Below are 19,240 nucleotides of genomic sequence, written 5' to 3' on the forward strand. Positions count from 1 at the left end.
AGGGGAGACAACATGCAAGAAGTCAGATATATGCAAGTTTCGGCAGGTACATAGCATGTGAACAAAATCAAGAACATAGTTTATGTACATTAGCAGATGTAATCAACTGCAATCAAAATAATCAGCTGCATTGTTCAAAGAAAACTGGCTTCCGATATTCAATCTTGAAAAATAGAACAGAGAAATTGTGCAAGACTGGAAAATCTTTCGCAGCTATGAGCAGATTAAATGACCATGTAACCTCGAACCTTACTACTATGGCTCTATTGTTAACTGGAGCAGATGATGTGCGATCAGTCTATAAAGACCAGGAACCTCTCCGGTGTAATCTGTGTGGAAGTGCCTACCTTGCTGTGATTGTTTTTTCTCAATGAGCAGGTTGAGTGAGGAGAAAGTGATGATTATTAGTTTCAGCTTCCTCTGTTTGGTGGAGGGGAAAATAGAAAATACCTGTTCATTACTTCTATTCCCATAATCTCTGTTCAAAAGATGTGTGTTTTATCTTGACTGTCTTGAGTTTGTGGGTCTCATGGTTAACTATCTGCCAAAACATGTCATCAGGGTTCATGGTTGAAGAATGGTAAATTAGGCAAAGTTTGTAAACCACTGAATTCTCTGGGCAAGCATACAAGAGAGCAAGTCAAAGGGAAGGGTGAAAGCAGAAGGGAGGTAGGGGTGAGCGAACTGGATTGAGGCACAACTTCAGATGCTATATAGATTTCAACATAATGATAAAAATTGAAAATAAAACAATTTTTCACACCTAATCAGCAAATCTCATAAAAATAATTTCTACAATTATGAATCTATAATTGCTTTACTTAGCAACTTTAAAACAATCAACTTTCCATTTATACAACATTTAAAATCATTTATAGCATACTACACTCATTTCATTGTTGGTTAAACACAGAGTGTATCTTGAGAAATGCATAAGTGTACACAAGAGTATAATCATTCAATTAGGTAGTTTAAAGTTGTTATGAAATGTTACCCTTTTCTCTTTTGTGTTTTGATCAAAACCCTGTTGGCTCCTTCACAGAAAAAATATATGTATGAAAGGGTTTAATTATATCTTTAGTAAAATCTTGTGCGAGAATTATGTTTATGTTGCAGAACTGTAAAATGCTGATGATAAAAATTCAGGGTTGCAATGTCTAGTGTTTGGTTTCGAGATGCCAGTGTTGGACTGGGATGTACAAAGTTAAAAATCACACAACACCAGGTTATAGTCCAACAGGTTTAATTGGAAGCACTAGCTTTCGGAGCGTCGCTCCTTCATCAGGTGGTCGAGAAGGTTCTCCACAACAACCGGATGAAGGAGCGGCGCTCCGAAAGCTATGGCTTCCAAATAAACCTGTTGGACTATAACTTGGTGTTGTGAGATTTTTAACTTTGCAGTGTTTGGGATATTATTCTCCTCCAGTTTCTGGGTTTGGAGAGGCCAAGAATCTAAAGCAGCACGACTGATGATGATTGCAAACTCAGTCAACCCACAGACTGGTCAAAGTGGCAGCATGCATCATTCAGTAACTGCGTGTAACTCTGTTCACTCGCTGCAATTTTGAAACATCTCAGAACTCTATTTCATGGACGTCAATTCTCCAGGAATCATTGTTGAGGGTGAGCATAAATTAAAATCAAATTACAATGAAGGGTCCAAGAACATTAGTGTTTTTGTTTGTATGTTTTTGTGTGTGAGTGTTTCATTGTTATGATGTCTAAGCTTGTGATATGAAATTTCTAACTGGGTACAGAGAGAAAACTTATTACATTCAGGTTTTTGTAAGTCACTGAATTCTTCAAGCGAATGAAACTGTTCAAATATCATGGAAATAATTCAATATGTAATTTTAATTGTGCTGAATTTTTCATTAAGAAGTAAGATGATGGTGCTGTCCAACAAAATGTCATAATCTCTCTGGGAATGGATTGCACTATTCCTGACGTTAATTTCATTCCTACATTCGTGACAGGGATCCAGTTACATTGGAATCATGAAATGGAATGAGCAACAGTTATATTGAACAATTCATGATGTAAAAAGTCCTGTTAATTGGTCATATTTTAATGACTTTTCAGAGCATCAAGTAAGTATTGAAACAATACTATGTGGTAAAGGTAGAAACTGAAAAGTAAGAAATAAATTTACAAATAGGTTTCGAAATATGTTGATTTTGTCAAATGGGAGAAATTTGGCAGACTATAAATATGAAAAAGCTTTTTAAACCAGAACAACTGGTATTTATGACTGAATCCATGTTAATACCTCAATAATGTAAGTATGTCCTGAAGGGCAGAAATCCAGACTTGGTCTGTGGCAGAACAACATGAGGGAATAACCAGTTTGCCTTTGTTCTCACAAATCTCTCCATTACAACATTATTGGTAAAAGCTATCATGCACAGCTTTTCTGAAGACAGGTCCTAAGGACATTCTCCATCAAATTATATGGAGATACCACCTTGCTAAATGGGATAGTTTCAGAACTGATCTAGCTGCTCAAAAGGTAGCATCAGCAGCAGAATACAACCTGCAATACAATAGTCCTATATATTGATTACTCTATCAATATCATCCAGCCAGGCTGAAATAACTCCACAGAGGCCAGTTATCTGTCACCAAGTGACCCTTTATTTACATGTGGAGAGTCCTTGACACTGATCCAATTCCCTCAGAGCCAGCTCTCAGAGTGAACAGACCCTCTGACATTCCTGTTCATATCTGTCAGCCAGGGCTCCCTGAGTGAACCAGATTAACAGCCTTACTCAGGGAACTCATAGTCCACCTGGCTGATCTCATTGCAACCACTACACAGACGATCATCTCTGTCTTAATGTAGTGTAGAGGAATTACATCACAGCACCTGGCATATGTGAAAATAAGGTGCCAACCCAATGAAACTAAAGCACAGGCACATATGCACACTAAATTGATTAAACTCCCTGATTTGGAAAACAACCATGTCAACCATAGTTAAATCGGCAGCATTCTTGCTTCTGTTCATAAGGTTCTGAGTTCAAATCTTACTGCAGGCTTTAAACAAAAAGATAAAAACTAACAGAGAAGTGTTGTACTTAAAGACTGATGCGCTGTTGGTGATGAGGCAAGGTCTGTCTCTGTCCCTCTGTCTGCTTCGTGAGGAATAAGATGGTACACTTTTCACTTGCCTGGATGAGTGCAGCTCCACCAGCAACACATAATGTTGCAAGGGATAGATTTGTGAGAACAAAGGCAAACTTTGTTATTCCCTCATGTTGTTCTGCCACAGACCAAGTCTGGATTTCTGCCCTTCAGGACATACTTACGTTATTGAGGTATTAACATGGATTCAGTCTAGATGTCTCGGCACTTAATTCGCAACCCATCCTCTACCACAAATGTCCGTTCCATCTACCATTGACACACAGTGGCAGCAATTTGTATTGAACACAAAATGCATAGCAACAATATGCCAGGACTTCTTTGACACCACCATTCATACCTGTGACATCTACAACCGAGAAGAACAACACAAATAATGTTTGATGAACGCCACCATCTGCAAGTTCCCTATCTAAGGAGATATGATCTGGACTTGGAATTATAACGCCATTCCTTTCCTGCCACGGGTCAAAATCTGGAACTGTCTTTCTACAGCATACTCGACATGGCCTGCAGCAGTTCAAGTCAGTGGCTCACTGTCATTTTATCAAAAGTAATTAAGAATAGCTACAACAACTAAGATATGAAGACTGAACAAAGGTTCAGTTAAAGAGGTGAATTTTAAAGAAGAAATAATAAGAAAAATGGCAGTATGGCCACCCATGGGAGGTAAATAGGCAATGGAATGCACAAGTCTGGTGTTGAGGCAGATTTCAAGGTTCAGAAGTGATTTCAACATGAATATGGGAATTTTAAATTAGACGTACTGGGGGACCTGAGCCCAAGTAGGACACTCAGGAAAGGCATGATAACTGAATGGAACATGGTATTGGAAAAGACATAGATTGCATATTTGTAGATGAGCTGAAGTTTACACGTGACAAAGCTTGGTTTGGAGGGGAAAATCTGGAGCCTAAAAATGTTAGAGAGGTGTGGATTTCAGAGTTGTTTGTGATTGAGACAATATTGGATCTCATGCTCACCTCAGGGTCAACCGTTTACCAGGATCATGAATATCCTGCTTCAAAAGATGAAAATGTCTGTGACCAGGGAATAGGTATGGATTTGGAGATGGGCTGTGGATGGTAAGATTTATTACTTCTCTAGTTTGTGATCTTCATCATTAAATTCATCACTTCCCCCTCCTCTGACATTGTGTACATCCAGGATATTCCACAGGATCTCAAACTTAGTGGTTTCAGTCCTTCTACTTCTTATCTCTTGGAAGCAGTTCCAACTTTTCATGATTAAAGTGATTGAAGGAGAGAGTGCAATAGATGCTGTGATTAAATCAAGGAACGTTTCAAAAGTTGAGAGTTCAGTTCTGCTTTTTAAAAAGTTATCTTTGAGTATGAGATTAGTTTTAGAGTAGATTGTTAGCCTGGGAATAGAGTGACACTGAGCACAGTGATTGCGGATTTGGCTGAAATAGTCAATGCACCAGCAGATAAGTTCAGCCAGAAAACAGGAATATTAGCTTAGTGCCAAGGGAGAGCAAAATACTCTAAATATAAATTTGACCAGAGCAAGGTTATCAACCAGAGGAGAAAGTGAGGACTGCAGATGCTGGAGATCAGAGCTGAAAATGTGTTGCTAGAAAAGCGCAGCAGGTCAGGCAGCATCCAAGGAGCAGGAGAATTGACGTTTCGGGCATGAGCCCTTCTTCAGGAACGTCGATTCTCCTGCTCCTTGGATGCTGCCTGACCTGCTGCGCTTTTCCAGCAACACATTTTCAGCTATCAACCAGAGGCCCTGAGACAGAAAACGTTTTGGAACTAGTTTGAAACCACATCTTGCTGCTGAGATTATTTATTCATTGCTATGTAATAGGACTGAATTAACAGTTTATGGAGGTTAAAGTTCAAATGATTTTGCCCTTAAACTCAAGAATGGTGCCATAAGCATTTGAGTTATTTTAGTAAAGACTTACCTAACACAGATCACAAAAGGCCCACCCAAACAAGCTAATCAAATTGTCCTGATTTAAACTAATACAGGCCTTTCCAAAAAACAACAAATAAAGCATTGCCCTTGACCTTCATGAGCTTAGGATAAATTGCCCTTGACCTTTGTGGGGTTAGGATAAATTAAACCATTTTGCCTGGAGTTCTTGTGGCACAATGGTAATGTTCCCCACCTCTACATTAGAAGGCCTGGATTCAAGTCTTATCTGTTCCAGAGGTTATGTTGTAACATCTCTGAACAGATTAATTTTTTTAAAAATCGAAGTACTTTTCCCAGACTCCCAACCATCAACTCACACTGTTGATTGCTCAATGGCCCCTCCAAGATTCATCTCTATCAGGTAATACTCTCAACCTGAAGGAATTTCCACTGAAGAACCTCTATATTTTTCATCATCATGAAACAATAAGCTGCCAGTCAACACCTATTGAGCATTGGTGACTTGACAAGATTTTGCACGTGGCCCAGTGATGCCCAGGGATGTGTAGGCTCGGTGAATTAGCCGTGGGAGGTGGGATGCTCTTTGGAGGGTCAGTGTGGATTTGATGGGCCAAATGGCCTGCTTCCATACTGTAGGGATTCTATGATTCTCACTGTCTGCTATTTTTCATTATGGTGGTAAGACCCTTTGTTTTTATTACTGAAATCTCCTGGGCCCCCTTTACTTCAAACACAAGACAAATATTCTGGCAGTTCATTTTCAATACAGACCCCAAGTCTAAAATCATTAAGGACAGATGCACAGGCTGAACAGTCATTTTTAGCTTCTCACAAGAATTTCACCGTTCTACATGAATGACATTCATGAACTGTCACAAAACTGTTAAACCTGATAGAATAAAAGACCAAGTTGGCAATGCAAACCATGGTGGTTATCATGGTAAATTTGTTTTACTGAAAGCTGAATGGTGATCTGTCTGAGTGAAGGGATGAATAAACTGAGCTGGAGAGGTTAAGCTCCCCATTAATTTTGACAATGTTATTATTATCTATTATAAACCCTCTCAGCAATTGTTTGAAATGTACATTTGTTTTCCTACTTTGCAAATTATCAAGATAAAGGATAGCTTTCCTTTGTTGTGCTAATTGATTCCACTGATGTTCATCCTAAATTCATTCTGAAATTGACTTTTGCTCCATACTCTTGATAAAAATCAAACCGTAATTACACTGCTGTTACCATCTCTTGCAAGCTCTAATAAAGGCAGTGGCAATTATTATTCTGGTATCCTTAATGTAATATGCACTTAGTATGAAATTTTCCTGCAATCTAATGCCAATAACTGGTGAATACACCTGTGGAATGTAATCACAGCCAGTTTTCATATTCTATAAATATCACTCAGAGATATGCAGGAAATAATGGTACCATTTCTAAATGGTTTATTGCGACAAGTGTAGCATTGGATGTGACTAAATTGCATTTACAAGAAGACATTAAGTGAACTAATCAGCATGGTTTACAAAGATGCAAATTTTTTTTTACACTGGTGTATTTCTGTTATTAAGAGCTCCACCCTAAGTACCAACCTATCTTTTCTTTATGTAGGTTGACACAGATCTGATGTCTATTTCACAATTTAAGTTTGTCATCAAACTTTGATGAAATTTGGGGTGTAACCCCTCAATCAAAGTCAGGCAGTTGATATACAATGTCTTTAAAAATCTAATTCCTCACTGATGATCTCAACATTTGCTGAGTTAGATCTTCAACATTCCTGAAGAAGGGCCTGTGCCCGAAACGTCGAATCTCCTGTTCCCTGGATGCTGCCTGACCTGCTGTGCTGTTCCAGCAATGAAGTTTCAACTGAGTTAGATCTTGGCAAAGATCTCACATGGCCCCTTTTTTTTCAATTTCATCTTAAATCTTTGTCAGAGTCAACAAGTAAAATTCAATTGATAGGTGAATATCAGTGAAGGTGTCTTTGTAATGGATCAAGCACATTTCTTTTTAACTCACAAGTCATCAACACAATTTATTTAGCGATAAGAGCATTGACTATTTTGATGCTTCGCTCAGTGCTTAGAGATCTCAGTTAATTCTCTCTTTACTGCCTATTTTAATCCTTTGTTTAAGTGAGCATTTGAAATTTGCATTTTGTGCTGTTCTGGCTCTGTTAATATCATTTTTAAATCAGGAAGTGGTTCTCAATCTCAGCACTATTTACTTCTAAGATCACATATTGCTACTGAGAATATTTATTCATTGTCATTTAATAATGACAGTACAAACAAGTTAGGTCCAAATTCAAATAACATTAAACGTTTGATACATAACTGGGATTTCCTTCTAATTTTGAAACTACTGGATTTCCTGATTGCAGTCAACACAGGAAGATGAGATATGGAGAAGAGGACATTTGTAAGAGTGCAAATCTGATTTAGTTCTGTGCAAATAGATTAACGTTGTATTGGGCAGCCTTAATTTGGGCAAACAGTTCACACTCAACGTTTCTGTATTCGGTACATTCAGGCAATCTGGAACAAGGGAAGCTGTTTCACTGTTGTATTAATGTATTTAATCTGTATTTCAATTTGGATTCCTACTCTTGGAATAATGTAAATCCAGAAGAAAATAATCAAAAGAATAGACCAGCTGACTCACGAAGCTCTTTCCTTACAGGAATCTTTTACAATCATTGCTAACTTGTTTAGTCTCCTGAGCGAAATATTCACTTAACTGTCTGACTCCTGAAGATTCAGTCATGAATAAATCTACACAACATCTATCTCAACCAGAATTAAACAAAAAAAAAAAAATAATTTCTATATTTAAAGCACCAGTCTTGTGCAGTGGGATTATTCTTCCAAACAGCAAAGGAAGCCACAATAGTTTTACTTCCATAACCTTCAATCTGACCTCTTGTTAACGTAATGTTTTTCTTCAGAGTTTGTTCAACTGGCTAAAGCAAATGGAGTTTCCACACTTCCAGTTTGCCTTCATCTTATTAATTGTGTCATCTAGCTGTAATGTAAAGTAAGATTACACCTACAATATTTGGAAAAGAGTTTTAAAGATCTGTGCAATGCTGCTTGTTGTCTTCTTTTCTCGAATACAAGCCTGAGTCACTCCTTGTCAATCTTCCCTGAACATTTTCCAATGCATCAATATATCTTTGAAGATAGCATTTCAGAAGATGTCACACAGTATGTCAAATATGTCTTCATTAATGATCAACTATGTTCACTACAGCTTTTTCCTCCCTGGTGTTTTTGACAGATTCAGTGATATTGAGCAGAAGCAGTTGCATTGACACCAAAGGTTAGATTTTTCTGGTAAGTTGTAGCATTTGCTGCAGTCTTTAGGGATGTACCCAGCAGCTTCCAATATATGGCTGGTATTGTATAGAAGTCAATCTATCACATATGTGAGCTTCTACTACAAATGTTGTAGCAAATGGCAATCTCTGCCTGTCTGTCGCACAGGTGATACAATAGTGATAATCATGATAGTTCCTGGATTGGTGCAGTTCAGGTATAAGGCAGCAGAGTGTCTGCCTCTTATCATCTGCTGTTCCTTGTTTCAATGATGATGGGCTGAAACCAATGGGGTTTTGGCTGTCCAAATTGAGAAAGGTTTTTTGGAGTGTTTTTTTCTGCGAGATCGTCAAGATCGCTTGCTGTACCTTACCAAACTTGGTGCATTCATTACCTACCTTCCCCATATGGTGGTCCCAAATGTCTGATTTTTGATGTGGATGAGCACTGGGTACCTGTCTTCCTCTACACTGATCTTTGGAAGTTGGAGACAAGATTAGTCAACTTGCTTCTGGCATGACTAGCTCGCCTAGAAATAAACATCTCCAGGGTTATCCAACCAAACCTCCAGGACCAAAGGGCTCCAATAACAAACAGTCTTTCTTCACCCCAACTGTTGAACCAGGAAGCACACTAATATGTGGTCGGAGGGAGAGGAAGAAGAAAGTGCCTTGAAAGCACTTTGATAATATGGATGATGATGGTTTGTTAACGTTTGTGAACTTTTTGATTAAATTGATTTTAATTGTACATCCAGTTGCTAGGCTGTCATGTGTAGGTTATCCAGCACTATTTCATGGCCACAGATGAGGTTTCATGGATGAAGATCTGTACTGACAGCCTATGGCAGCATGTGACAGCAAGGTGACAAAGTGTACAGATGGCATTCAGTCATGCTGAGTACGATGACATTCTGACTTTAAAAGTGTATTTTGTCCTGGTTCCTTTATGAGAGGTTTTGAGCCATAGGTGCTGAGCTATATCTTGCAAACCAATAAATTAAACAACTTGTGAGGCCTTGGGTTTTTTTAAAGTTGGAACAATAGAAGCAGCCTGAATGGGTGGAATCAGACTCCCACAGAACCAAGGTTTCAGTTTAGTTTTCAGTAGTTGTTCGGGTTTTTAAGCCAGTTATGGAAGCTGCTACATCACTCTGTGTTACAGCTAAATGCTTGGGCTGTCTCTCTGCTGTCAGAATCACATATAAGCAATTTGTTTTTGTGAATTTGCCTTTGCCAAGGGTGTTATATGAGATGTTACTATATTGGAGCTGTTGTTGTTCAGTAGTTAAATAATCTATTATTCTATTAAATTTTCCAATTGAGTTAAAGTTATACTAATTCTTCTTTCTTTTGTTTGTATTTTAACTGTAGGGTAAGATTAAAGTGTGTTCTGCTTAAGATGAGTAGTTTAACCAATCGAATAACATCCAAAACACAACACCTTACACTTGCCTTTAAAGAAGATCGAAGTTAGGGTCTAGGCTATCTCTGAGATTTTTTGAAAAGGGTTTGGTCTGTCCATAACATAACACCTTTAGCCTTCTCTGTACAAAATCAATGATTGCTGCAGACCCCTCCATCACAGATCATGTCACTTAACCCACACAGCTGTGTGTGGTCATAGCCAATTTCTTCCCCATTCCAGAATGATGGAAAGTAACAATGAGCACTCCTCAGACAGTGAAATTGTTGATCAGTCCCAAAACATCTACAATACCTTCCTTATAGCCCATCTCAGAAACTCACATTCACACCTCCCTAGGTCCTTTGAACCAAGCTACATGCATCTGCACCTGTCTACCTTTCCCACCCAGCATTTACCTTATGAAATGACTATGCCAGCATTCCCTGCCAAAGGTCTGAAGCAATGGTACTCTGACCTTGGACAATCCCCAACACCCAGAATTACCCCATTTCCAGCCATGTTCTACCATAACCCTCTCTTGCAGATATTGTAGACCTGCTTCACAGTAAACATCTCTCTTCCCAAGAGCTAACAGATTCAAGTACTGAAGATTAATGTACAGTGTCCTTCCCATGGCAATAGCTGCTTTTTATGTCCACATAGCATCACCCATCCTGACCAATCCCCTTATTTTCTGTGGTCAGACCGGACAGATTGAATATGTTTAACCCTTCTGCAACCGAACCAGGTGGCCCTAGACAAGAAGTGCCCATATCCCTAACCATGATTACACATTTCCTCACCCACATAAACCCTATCACACACACTGGGTCTCGATGGAGCCACAGGTCTGTTCGTGACCCCACTGTGTGGACTGCAGAGAAATTGACTCCCTGAATGGGTCAATTTCACTCTAAATGGGTGCCTGACAAAGAGCAATCCTCTGGACTGTTAATTGGGGACCACCCGCTGAAGTGAAGAATAATCCCCCGAGGCTGTGAGACATGGCTGGCTGCTTGCTGCACATGCAGTGTGTTTGACACTAAAGCTGCTGGCATACAGTTGTGGGATATAAATGAATTAATGTTATTTCTGCAAGTATAAATTCTGATACAGAATAGGAATGAGAAAATACATATTCAGCAAAAAGAAAGGATATGTGAGCATGAGACATGAATACAGAACAATGGTGGATATATGGGCAAACAGGAAAACATCTGTTCTCCTCGCTTGTGCAGAGACACAGGAACAAACCCTAATTAAAGAGGTCAAAGTGGCCTCTGGATGGAAATAGATGCTGATAGAAGAAAAGATATGCCTAATCAATAATCTATAATAGACTGACGTCAAACACCCTTATGGGAGTCAGAGATAAGAGTTTGTCACGGACAAAACAGGATAAACAGAAGTTGTGGGATAAGTCTTAAGGAAATGAGTGACGTAAGCGAAGCAGGGAACAGACAATGGAATAAGGAAAAATATGGGGATTCAAACTGTATAAATTTCGAGAGTTTGTTGGATTTAGTGTGCATTTTCTCATTACCTTACCTGGTATTGAGACAGGGCACCCATCTATAGGTGTATAAATAAATGGCGGATTCAGATATTTGTCTCGGACTGAAATTATTAAAGTGAGTGAGCTTTTGTTTCTCACAATTGGGGGCTCGTGTCCGGGATTTTCTTCCATCACCGGGGGGAGTGGCTGGCCTTGGACACTGGGAAGACGCGTCCCGTTCCCCATTGAGGAGCGGTCTCGTGTCCCGGTTTGGTCTGCTCCCTTGGGTGACTGATGTGAATCCTATAAGAGAGACATCTGAATCAGACAGTGATAGGAGCTCGATAGAAAATACGGTGACAAAAGGGGCCAGGCAACTCTGTGCACAGACCAAGGTAAGAAAATTGACTTTTAAGTATTGCCTTGGTGGCCGGGATTGAGTTTTAGTAGTTAATAAGGGACTAACGAAGGAACTCAATATGGCTTGCGCTTTGGGTTAGGAAAAAGCCTCCGGGGAAACAAAGTAAGGAAAAGGCAATGGAAATGGAGGCGGGGTCCCTTACAACATTCCTCCGGAAAGTCCTTTGGGCAGGATGTTGTGGAAATTGGCAAAATAATACTTGTGCAAGGGAGAAAGATGATTAAATATTGTTGCTTTGTATGGACTAAGGACTCCATTCTTCGTCCCGCTGTCTTCTGGCCAAAGTACAGATCGGACGAAGACTGGGTTTGTGAATATCTGAGTTTATATGTCAATGTGCGAGAGAGAGAGAGAGAGAGAGAGAATGTAAAGAGCTGTACAGCTGGTAGGAAGTTTAACCCTTTGTGATTTGGTTTGAGTGAACATTTGTTTGTTGGTGATTGAATGTTTGTGTTTTATTCCCTGGAGCTTGAGTTCCAGGACTGTTTCGAATCTGATTTTGTTATGGAAACTTAACATGATTTCTTTTAAGGTTAAGGATTCTATTGTGATTATGAAGAAAAAAAAAAGGAATGATAACTCCTGTTCTTTTTACAGATCATGACTGCCTTACTATCAGTTTCTAACTAATCTCTTTTATCTTTACATAAAAGCGATTTATGGAGGACAGTTGAAGTTTCAGTTCAACATTAGATTGTAGTAAAAGCAAAATTCTATGGTTAATATTTGTGACCTTGGATTCAGCCATTGTTCATGCATTAGAAGTTTTTTTAAAAAAAAACTTGAGTAGACAAATTCTTTTAAGGCAAGTTCTGATTATTTTACGACCTATAGTATTGTAATTGAGCAATGATTGGTCAGGACTATTTAAGGAAACTAATTCTGGATCTAAATTAAAGGACTAAAACTGGGTAATTACAGTGAATTGCAAAATTGGGAACTGTATGCATTTTGCATTTTAACTATTAAATACTGAAGAAATGAACGTAAATATATATAAATATATTTATACGTTAGGAACAGGCTTTGAAGGTTAGTCAAGCATGAATTGATGAATTGGTGTTTGAAGTTATGGGGAGCTAGAAATATTGCAATATTTCTTTAAAAAAAAAGAAAAAGGGGAAAAACGTAACGACTTATCCCCTTTGGGAGGTGCCCATAGGGGACAAAGAGATTGGGTTTGTAAGTGCCCCCCTCACCAGTGGGGAGGTCAGAACATTTAAAAAGGAAATGGAGGTCCTGGTTGAGGATCCGGTAGGGTTGTCTGAACAAATTGTTCAATTTTTGGGGCCCAGTCTGTATACCTGGGCTGAATTAATGTCTATTTTGAATATATTATTTACTGGGGAGGAAAGGGGACTTGTACGAGGAACTGCCATTAAAATATGGGACAGGGAACACCCGATTGGAGATGGGGATGCTGGACAGGGAGAGATGAAGTTTCCCCTCAGAGACCCCCAGTGGGAAAACCAAAACCCGGAGCATAGAGAAGAAATGAGGGAATTGAAAGACCTGATTCTAAAAGGAATAAGGGAGGCAGTTCCGAAGTCACAGAATTTGATTAAAGCCTTTGAAATTAGACAGGAGAAAGATGAGACTCCCTCAGCTTTCTTGCAAAGATTAAGGGACTCAATGCGGAAATACTCTGGAATGAACCCTGAGGACCCAGTGGCACAGGGTCTTTTGAAAGTACATTTTGTGACAAGAGCATGGCCAGACATACAGAGAAAGATACAGAAGATAGAAGGATGGAGTGAAAAACCATTAGATGAATTGTTGAGAGAGGCACAGAAAGTGTTTGTAAAGAGGGAGAGGACAAGGGGGAACATTTGATAGAGGGTTTGAGCGACAGGGGCAGAAATGGAAGTCGCTACAGGAAGGATGCTATTATTGTGGAAAGATAGGGCATTTTAAGCGGGAGTGTCCTGATCTACAAAGGGAAGAAAAGGCAATTCCGCTTATGAATTATGATGAAGAATAGGGGTGTCAGGGGTTCCTGCCCTCGGGGGCCCACCAGGAACCCTTGATAAACTTGAAGGTGGGACCCTGTAGGGAAGAGGTAGTCTTCCTAGTAGATACGGGGCAGCACGGTCATCGTTGAATTTTAAACCAAAGAAAGTAGAAATGTTTACACGGTCAATTACTGTTTCGGGGGTGAAAGGGGAAGGATTTACTGTTCCAGTATTTGAACCTATGATGATAGAAGGTCCTAAGGATAGGATCACAGGGGAACTGCTGTATATCCCTGATATAGGAAGTAATTTACTGGGGAGAGACCTAATTATCCTTATAGGACTGGAGATTGAAATTCAGGAAAAAGAATTAGTTGTACAACTGGCAATATTGACAGAGGATGCGGAGAGAGAGATAGACCCTATTGTATGGGCTAGAGAAGGGAATCGTGGAAAACTACAGATCCCTCCCCTTACAATAAATTTAAAACGGAAAGGGGACGTTGTCTGTGAGCGACAATATCCTATTTCCATAGAAGGTAAACGAGGACTGCAGCCAGTAATTGAGGGACTGATTAGAGATGGTTTGTTGGAGCCATGTATGTCTCCTTATAATACCCCAATTCTACCAGTGCGGAAATCTGATGGAACTTATCGATTGGTGCAGGATTTGAGAACATTAAATCGGATAGTGCAGGTCAGGCACCCAGTGGTGCCAAACCCCTACACGTTATTAAGTAAGATCCCTCATGATCACAAATGGTTTAGTGTGATAGATTTAAAGGATGCCTTTTGGGCTTGTCCCTTGGCGGAGGAAAGATTTGGGACTATCCCCCTATGAAATCTTATTTGAATTACCTTATCTGGGAACACAGGGAGAATTGCCAATTCCCGAAACTAAAGATTTGTTTTTAAAGAAGTATATACTGGGCTTGTCCTCCTCTTTATCTTTCCTCAGAAAACAGGGTCTATTGGCACAGACTCCGCCCCTTGAATTTGCTGTTCATCCCATCCGGCCAAGAGACTGGGTCTTAATAAAATCATGGACAGAGACTAAGCTGCAGCCAGACTGGGAAGGGCCGTATCAGGCTCTTTTGACTACCGAAACGGCAATAAGGACGGTGGAAAAAGGCTGGACTCATTATACTCGGATCAAAGGGCCAGTGGACCCTCCAGTTGAGGAAGAAGTCTGGACAGCCGAATCAACGCAAGACCCGCTGAAACTCAGACTAAAGAGACTTTGAGTAATTGACTATACAGTGGCGACGCGAGCGCGGGATTATTTCTGTAAGATTGTATATTAAGCCTTTTTGTGTTCTAGCATAATGATCAGAATACTGGGAATGCTTAGAGTTATGATGCTAGCCCTCTTGGTATTAGGATTTTGTCACATATCATTTTCATATGTATTATTAATAGTTCCTGAGTCTGATAATCCACAAGTAATAGACACTGATGTATGTAGCTTAGTAAATTGTGGGAATGTAGCTAATCAGAGACAATACCGCAACTCAGAGATACATCTTAAGTCCTATGGGGATGGCCTCGGGGATGGTACCTGGTATAATGGTCTTGTCACAATACACCGGGCCCCCTTCCGACCAGCACGCGATTGTCCCGATAAAAAGTGTAGCCCCATATATTTAACGATAAGAAAAACCACATGGCACGGAGCGGTTTTGGGAGGTGGCACTTATGAGGTACAATTAAATGAAACATTTGGGATTGAAATGAAAGCAAATGGGAAGGAGTTTGTGGGCTGTTGTTTTCGAATTAGCATAGGACAGGGAAAATGGGTAGAATTACTGGGTAATGAGATACAACCTTTCACTCCTCCCAATGATCCTACAGTAGTAAAAATTATAGAGGTAAAGGATTTGAAACAGACCATCGAGATAGAGACTGGGTACGGGGATGCAAATGCCTGGGTTGAATGGGTAAAGTATACTGTAAAAAGTCTGAACAAAAGCAATTGCTATGCATGTGCCTCCGGTAGGTCAGTGGCCCAGGTGGTTCCCTTTCCGCTTGGGTGGAAGCGAGACAGGAAGGGCATGAAATGTATGATAGCCCTGTATCAGGATGAGACTGCATGGAATGATAGGAATTGTACCTCCCTATCTCTGATGTTCCCTCCCTTGGAGGAGAAAGATGCAAAAGTTCCCCCCACATTTTCCGCCGCAGTTGGAAATCACACGTCATGTGTGCACAAGCGAGGTACGAGTCGGTCGAGAGATTTGGGGGAGCTGAAATTATGTACAGAGATTAAGAATGTTACCGAAACGGAGAAGGGAGGGAACTACTCAGCATTAAAGGTTCCCCGAGCGGATCTGTGGTGGTACTGTGGAGGAAAAATATTGAGACCCACCCTACCTCCGGATTGGAGAGGGATATGCGCAATTGTACAATTGGTAATTCCATTTACCCTGGCATTTGAGAAGGAAAAGATAGTAGGGAAAAAGGGAAGGGGTAAGAGATTACTGTTAGATAATTCTTTTGATGACAGGATTTATCTTGATTCGGTAGGAGTCCCTAGGGGAGTACCTGAATTCAAAGCTCGTAACCAGATTGCAGCAGGCTTTGAGTCAGCCCTCTTTTGGTGGGTAACAATTAATAAAAATGTAGACTGGATAAATTACATTTTTTATAATCAACAGCGATTTATAAATTATACAACAGAGGCGGTTAAAGGAATATCAGAACAGCTTGATGCGACAAGTAGGATGGCATGGGAAAACACAATAGCCCTTGATATGATTTTAGCAGAGAAAGGGGGTGGTGGTTTCTATCCTTACTTCCCTGATAGTAGTAGTCGGGGTATTGGTGGCCATTGGCTGTTGTATCATACCCTGTATACGAGGGCTCACCCAGAGGCTGATTGAAACAGCCTTGATGAAACGAATGCCCCTGAGGGGAATCAGACAGAGCAACTTTATCAACTAAATAATAAGGAGATGAGTGAGACTAAGTTGGATGAAATCTCTGAAATGATGCTTGCGAATTTTGGGAACAATGTTTAAAAAAAAAAGAGACAAAAATGCAGAAGATAACAGATAGTAATGAAAAGAAAAAGGGGAAATTGTGGGATATAAATGAATTAATGTTATTTCTGCAAGTATAAATTCTGATACAGAATAGGAATGAGAAAATACATATTCAGCAAAAAGAAAGGATATGTGAGCATGAGACATGAATACAGAACAATGGTGGATATATGGGCAAACAGGAAAACATCTGTTCTCCTCGCTTGTGCAGAGACACAGGAACAAACCCTAATTAAAGAGGTCAAAGTGGCCTCTGGATGGAAATAGATGCTGATAGAAGAAAAGATATGCCTAATCAATAATCTATAATAGACTGACGTCAAACACCCTTATGGGAGTCAGAGATAAGAGTTTGTCACGGACAAAACAGGATAAACAGAAGTTGTGGGATAAGTCTTAAGGAAATGAGTGACGTAAGCGAAGCAGGGAACAGACAATGGAATAAGGAAAAATATGGGGATTCAAACTGTATAAATTTCGAGAGTTTGTTGGATTTAGTGTGCATTTTCTCATTACCTTACCTGGTATTGAGACAGGGCACCCATCTATAGGTGTATAAATAAATGGCGGATTCAGATATTTGTCTCGGACTGAAATTATTAAAGTGAGTGAGCTTTTGTTTCTCACACAGTGCACTTGTGAGATTGACAAAGTACTCAGCTATACAGCAAGATGTATGACAGAGGACTGCTGACCAGCAAGGCCAGCTGCCTTCTTGTTTCAAATTCTGGTATTTGGACTCAAAAGTGATGCAGTTAAATGGACAGGTTTCATCCATTTTGACTGAATGAACGCAAGCTCCTCCCCATCATTGGTTTCAATCCTATCGTGCTTCAAGGGATGTTTTGAGCACCTTCATGGCGTTTTCTTTCCCTAGCAACCTGCTCCCCTCCCCCAGCACCATGATAACTCTGGCCATTTGAGAGTTAAGAAAGCAGGATTTGACATCTATTTTTCTGTGTTTGAACATTATGTCCAAACTGTCATATTTGGCTTTTCAGAAGATTTGCTCAGTTAATCGTAGAGCTGATTCATAAAAGATGCAAACCATTGGTCGATAATCCTCCCATTGAATCCGGGGAATGCAGCAAAAGTAAAGAATGGGCTGTTTGTGCTTTCCCCAAGGTGCTGACTAGCATAGTTTGCAGCAGAAATGTGTCCAATAGCATCTGATACCAGTTTGGATACCAAGTGGTACTGAAACAATGGGCATTACTGATCGCAGTCCTGCACCACTGACCCTAAAGTTCAATAAAAATAAATGAGAGACAGGTTCAAAAGAACATTCTTAAAAGATGGACAGTAATGTTATGCCATTATGTTATTGTGTTTCATTTTTGCAAAAGTAAGCCCTGTTCCTTATCTAAAAGGAGTATTTATGAATAAACTTTAATCATCAAAACATGGACATCTAAGTTCTTCCTAATCCTACCATTAAGGTAATATCCATTTTTAGCTTTCAATCTCAAGCAAGATTTGTGTTATTGTTCTTTCACTCTTGAAAACAGCTGCCAAGACCAGTTGTAGGTGATTGAAGAACAGAAATAGGCTACTCAGCATTTTGAACCACTTTTGTCATTTAATTAGATTACGGCTGGTCTGACTAATTGCTGCCCAGCTAAACAGGACTGGTTTAAACCTGGTACTTTTCAGGTCTGAACTGTACAGTACTAACGAGGTGATAGATTATTCACTAATCTATTAAGAAACCAATACAAAGTACCGTATATACTCGTGTGAAAGTTGATCTCGTGTAAAAGTCGGCACCTTATTTTTGGCCAAAAAATATCGTATTTTCCATGTATCTCATGTAAAAGTCTACCATCCTATATCGCGTTATAAACCTCTTACAAAGTAAACTGCATGTTCCCATTATCCTACTTAAACATAATCGCATTCATACTGGTAACACCACTTATCGCTCTTTGTTTATTATATTGTGTCTCTATTCATTCATTCATTCACTCATTTATTCATTCATTTGTTCATAACTCTACTTCACCCACTTGGTTTGCTACAGCACATTTTGATTAATTAGTTAATTCAGACTGGTATTAAGTCTATTGGTATTTATCACACTTAGTTCATTATACATCCAAAAGTTAATGTTGTTAAAAAGTTAATCATTTTAATTATGCCATTATCTGAATAGAATTGAGATATATTAGCTATATATATCTTTAATTTTTTGACAAATTTGTTAATTTGTTACTGAGGTTCATAACTTATAAGAGGGAAATGGATGAATTTTGTGGGCAAGTTCAAGACACTTACGCATTCAGGGTTTACTAAATGTTTCATTTTAAGTGTGCAATTATACCAGGTCATTACAATGTTGAACGGTGTGATCTTGCAGGATTTCAATGAATCTTTGACATGTTAAATTTTCGTATTAGGATGTATAAATAAAACTTACTACCATAATTCATTCTTGTTTCTCTTGCTTTCATCCAATAATTATCTTTACCATAATTCACTGTGTTTTTCTTCTTTACCTGGGATTAGTTATGCGATCAAATTGACTTCTGTTAATAATATGCTATTTCAAACTGCAGCA

The 19,240-nt window shown here is 39.4% G+C and overlaps 2 protein-coding genes across 2 annotated transcripts in view; one reads left to right on the forward strand and one right to left on the reverse strand.

Moving 5' to 3' along the window:
* Positions 1 to 19,240, reverse strand: part of LOC122550254 (contactin-associated protein-like 2) — a 2,045,475-nt gene that overhangs the window by 830,882 nt on the left and 1,195,353 nt on the right. The window lies entirely within an intron of this gene.
* On the forward strand, positions 10,838 to 17,262 carry LOC148149951 (uncharacterized). The gene is made up of 2 exons (XM_087987231.1): positions 10,838 to 11,664; positions 14,601 to 17,262. Exon 2 carries the CDS (start codon positions 14,968 to 14,970, stop codon positions 16,519 to 16,521), a length of 1,554 nt encoding a protein of 517 aa, XP_087843357.1. The 5' UTR covers positions 10,838 to 11,664; positions 14,601 to 14,967; the 3' UTR covers positions 16,522 to 17,262.

Source organism: Chiloscyllium plagiosum, unplaced genomic scaffold, assembly GCF_037043375.1.
Source record: "Chiloscyllium plagiosum isolate Xiang-an unplaced genomic scaffold, Cpla_swu_hap1 HiC_scaffold_5, whole genome shotgun sequence".
Classification (NCBI taxonomy): Eukaryota; Metazoa; Chordata; class Chondrichthyes; order Orectolobiformes; family Hemiscylliidae; genus Chiloscyllium; species Chiloscyllium plagiosum.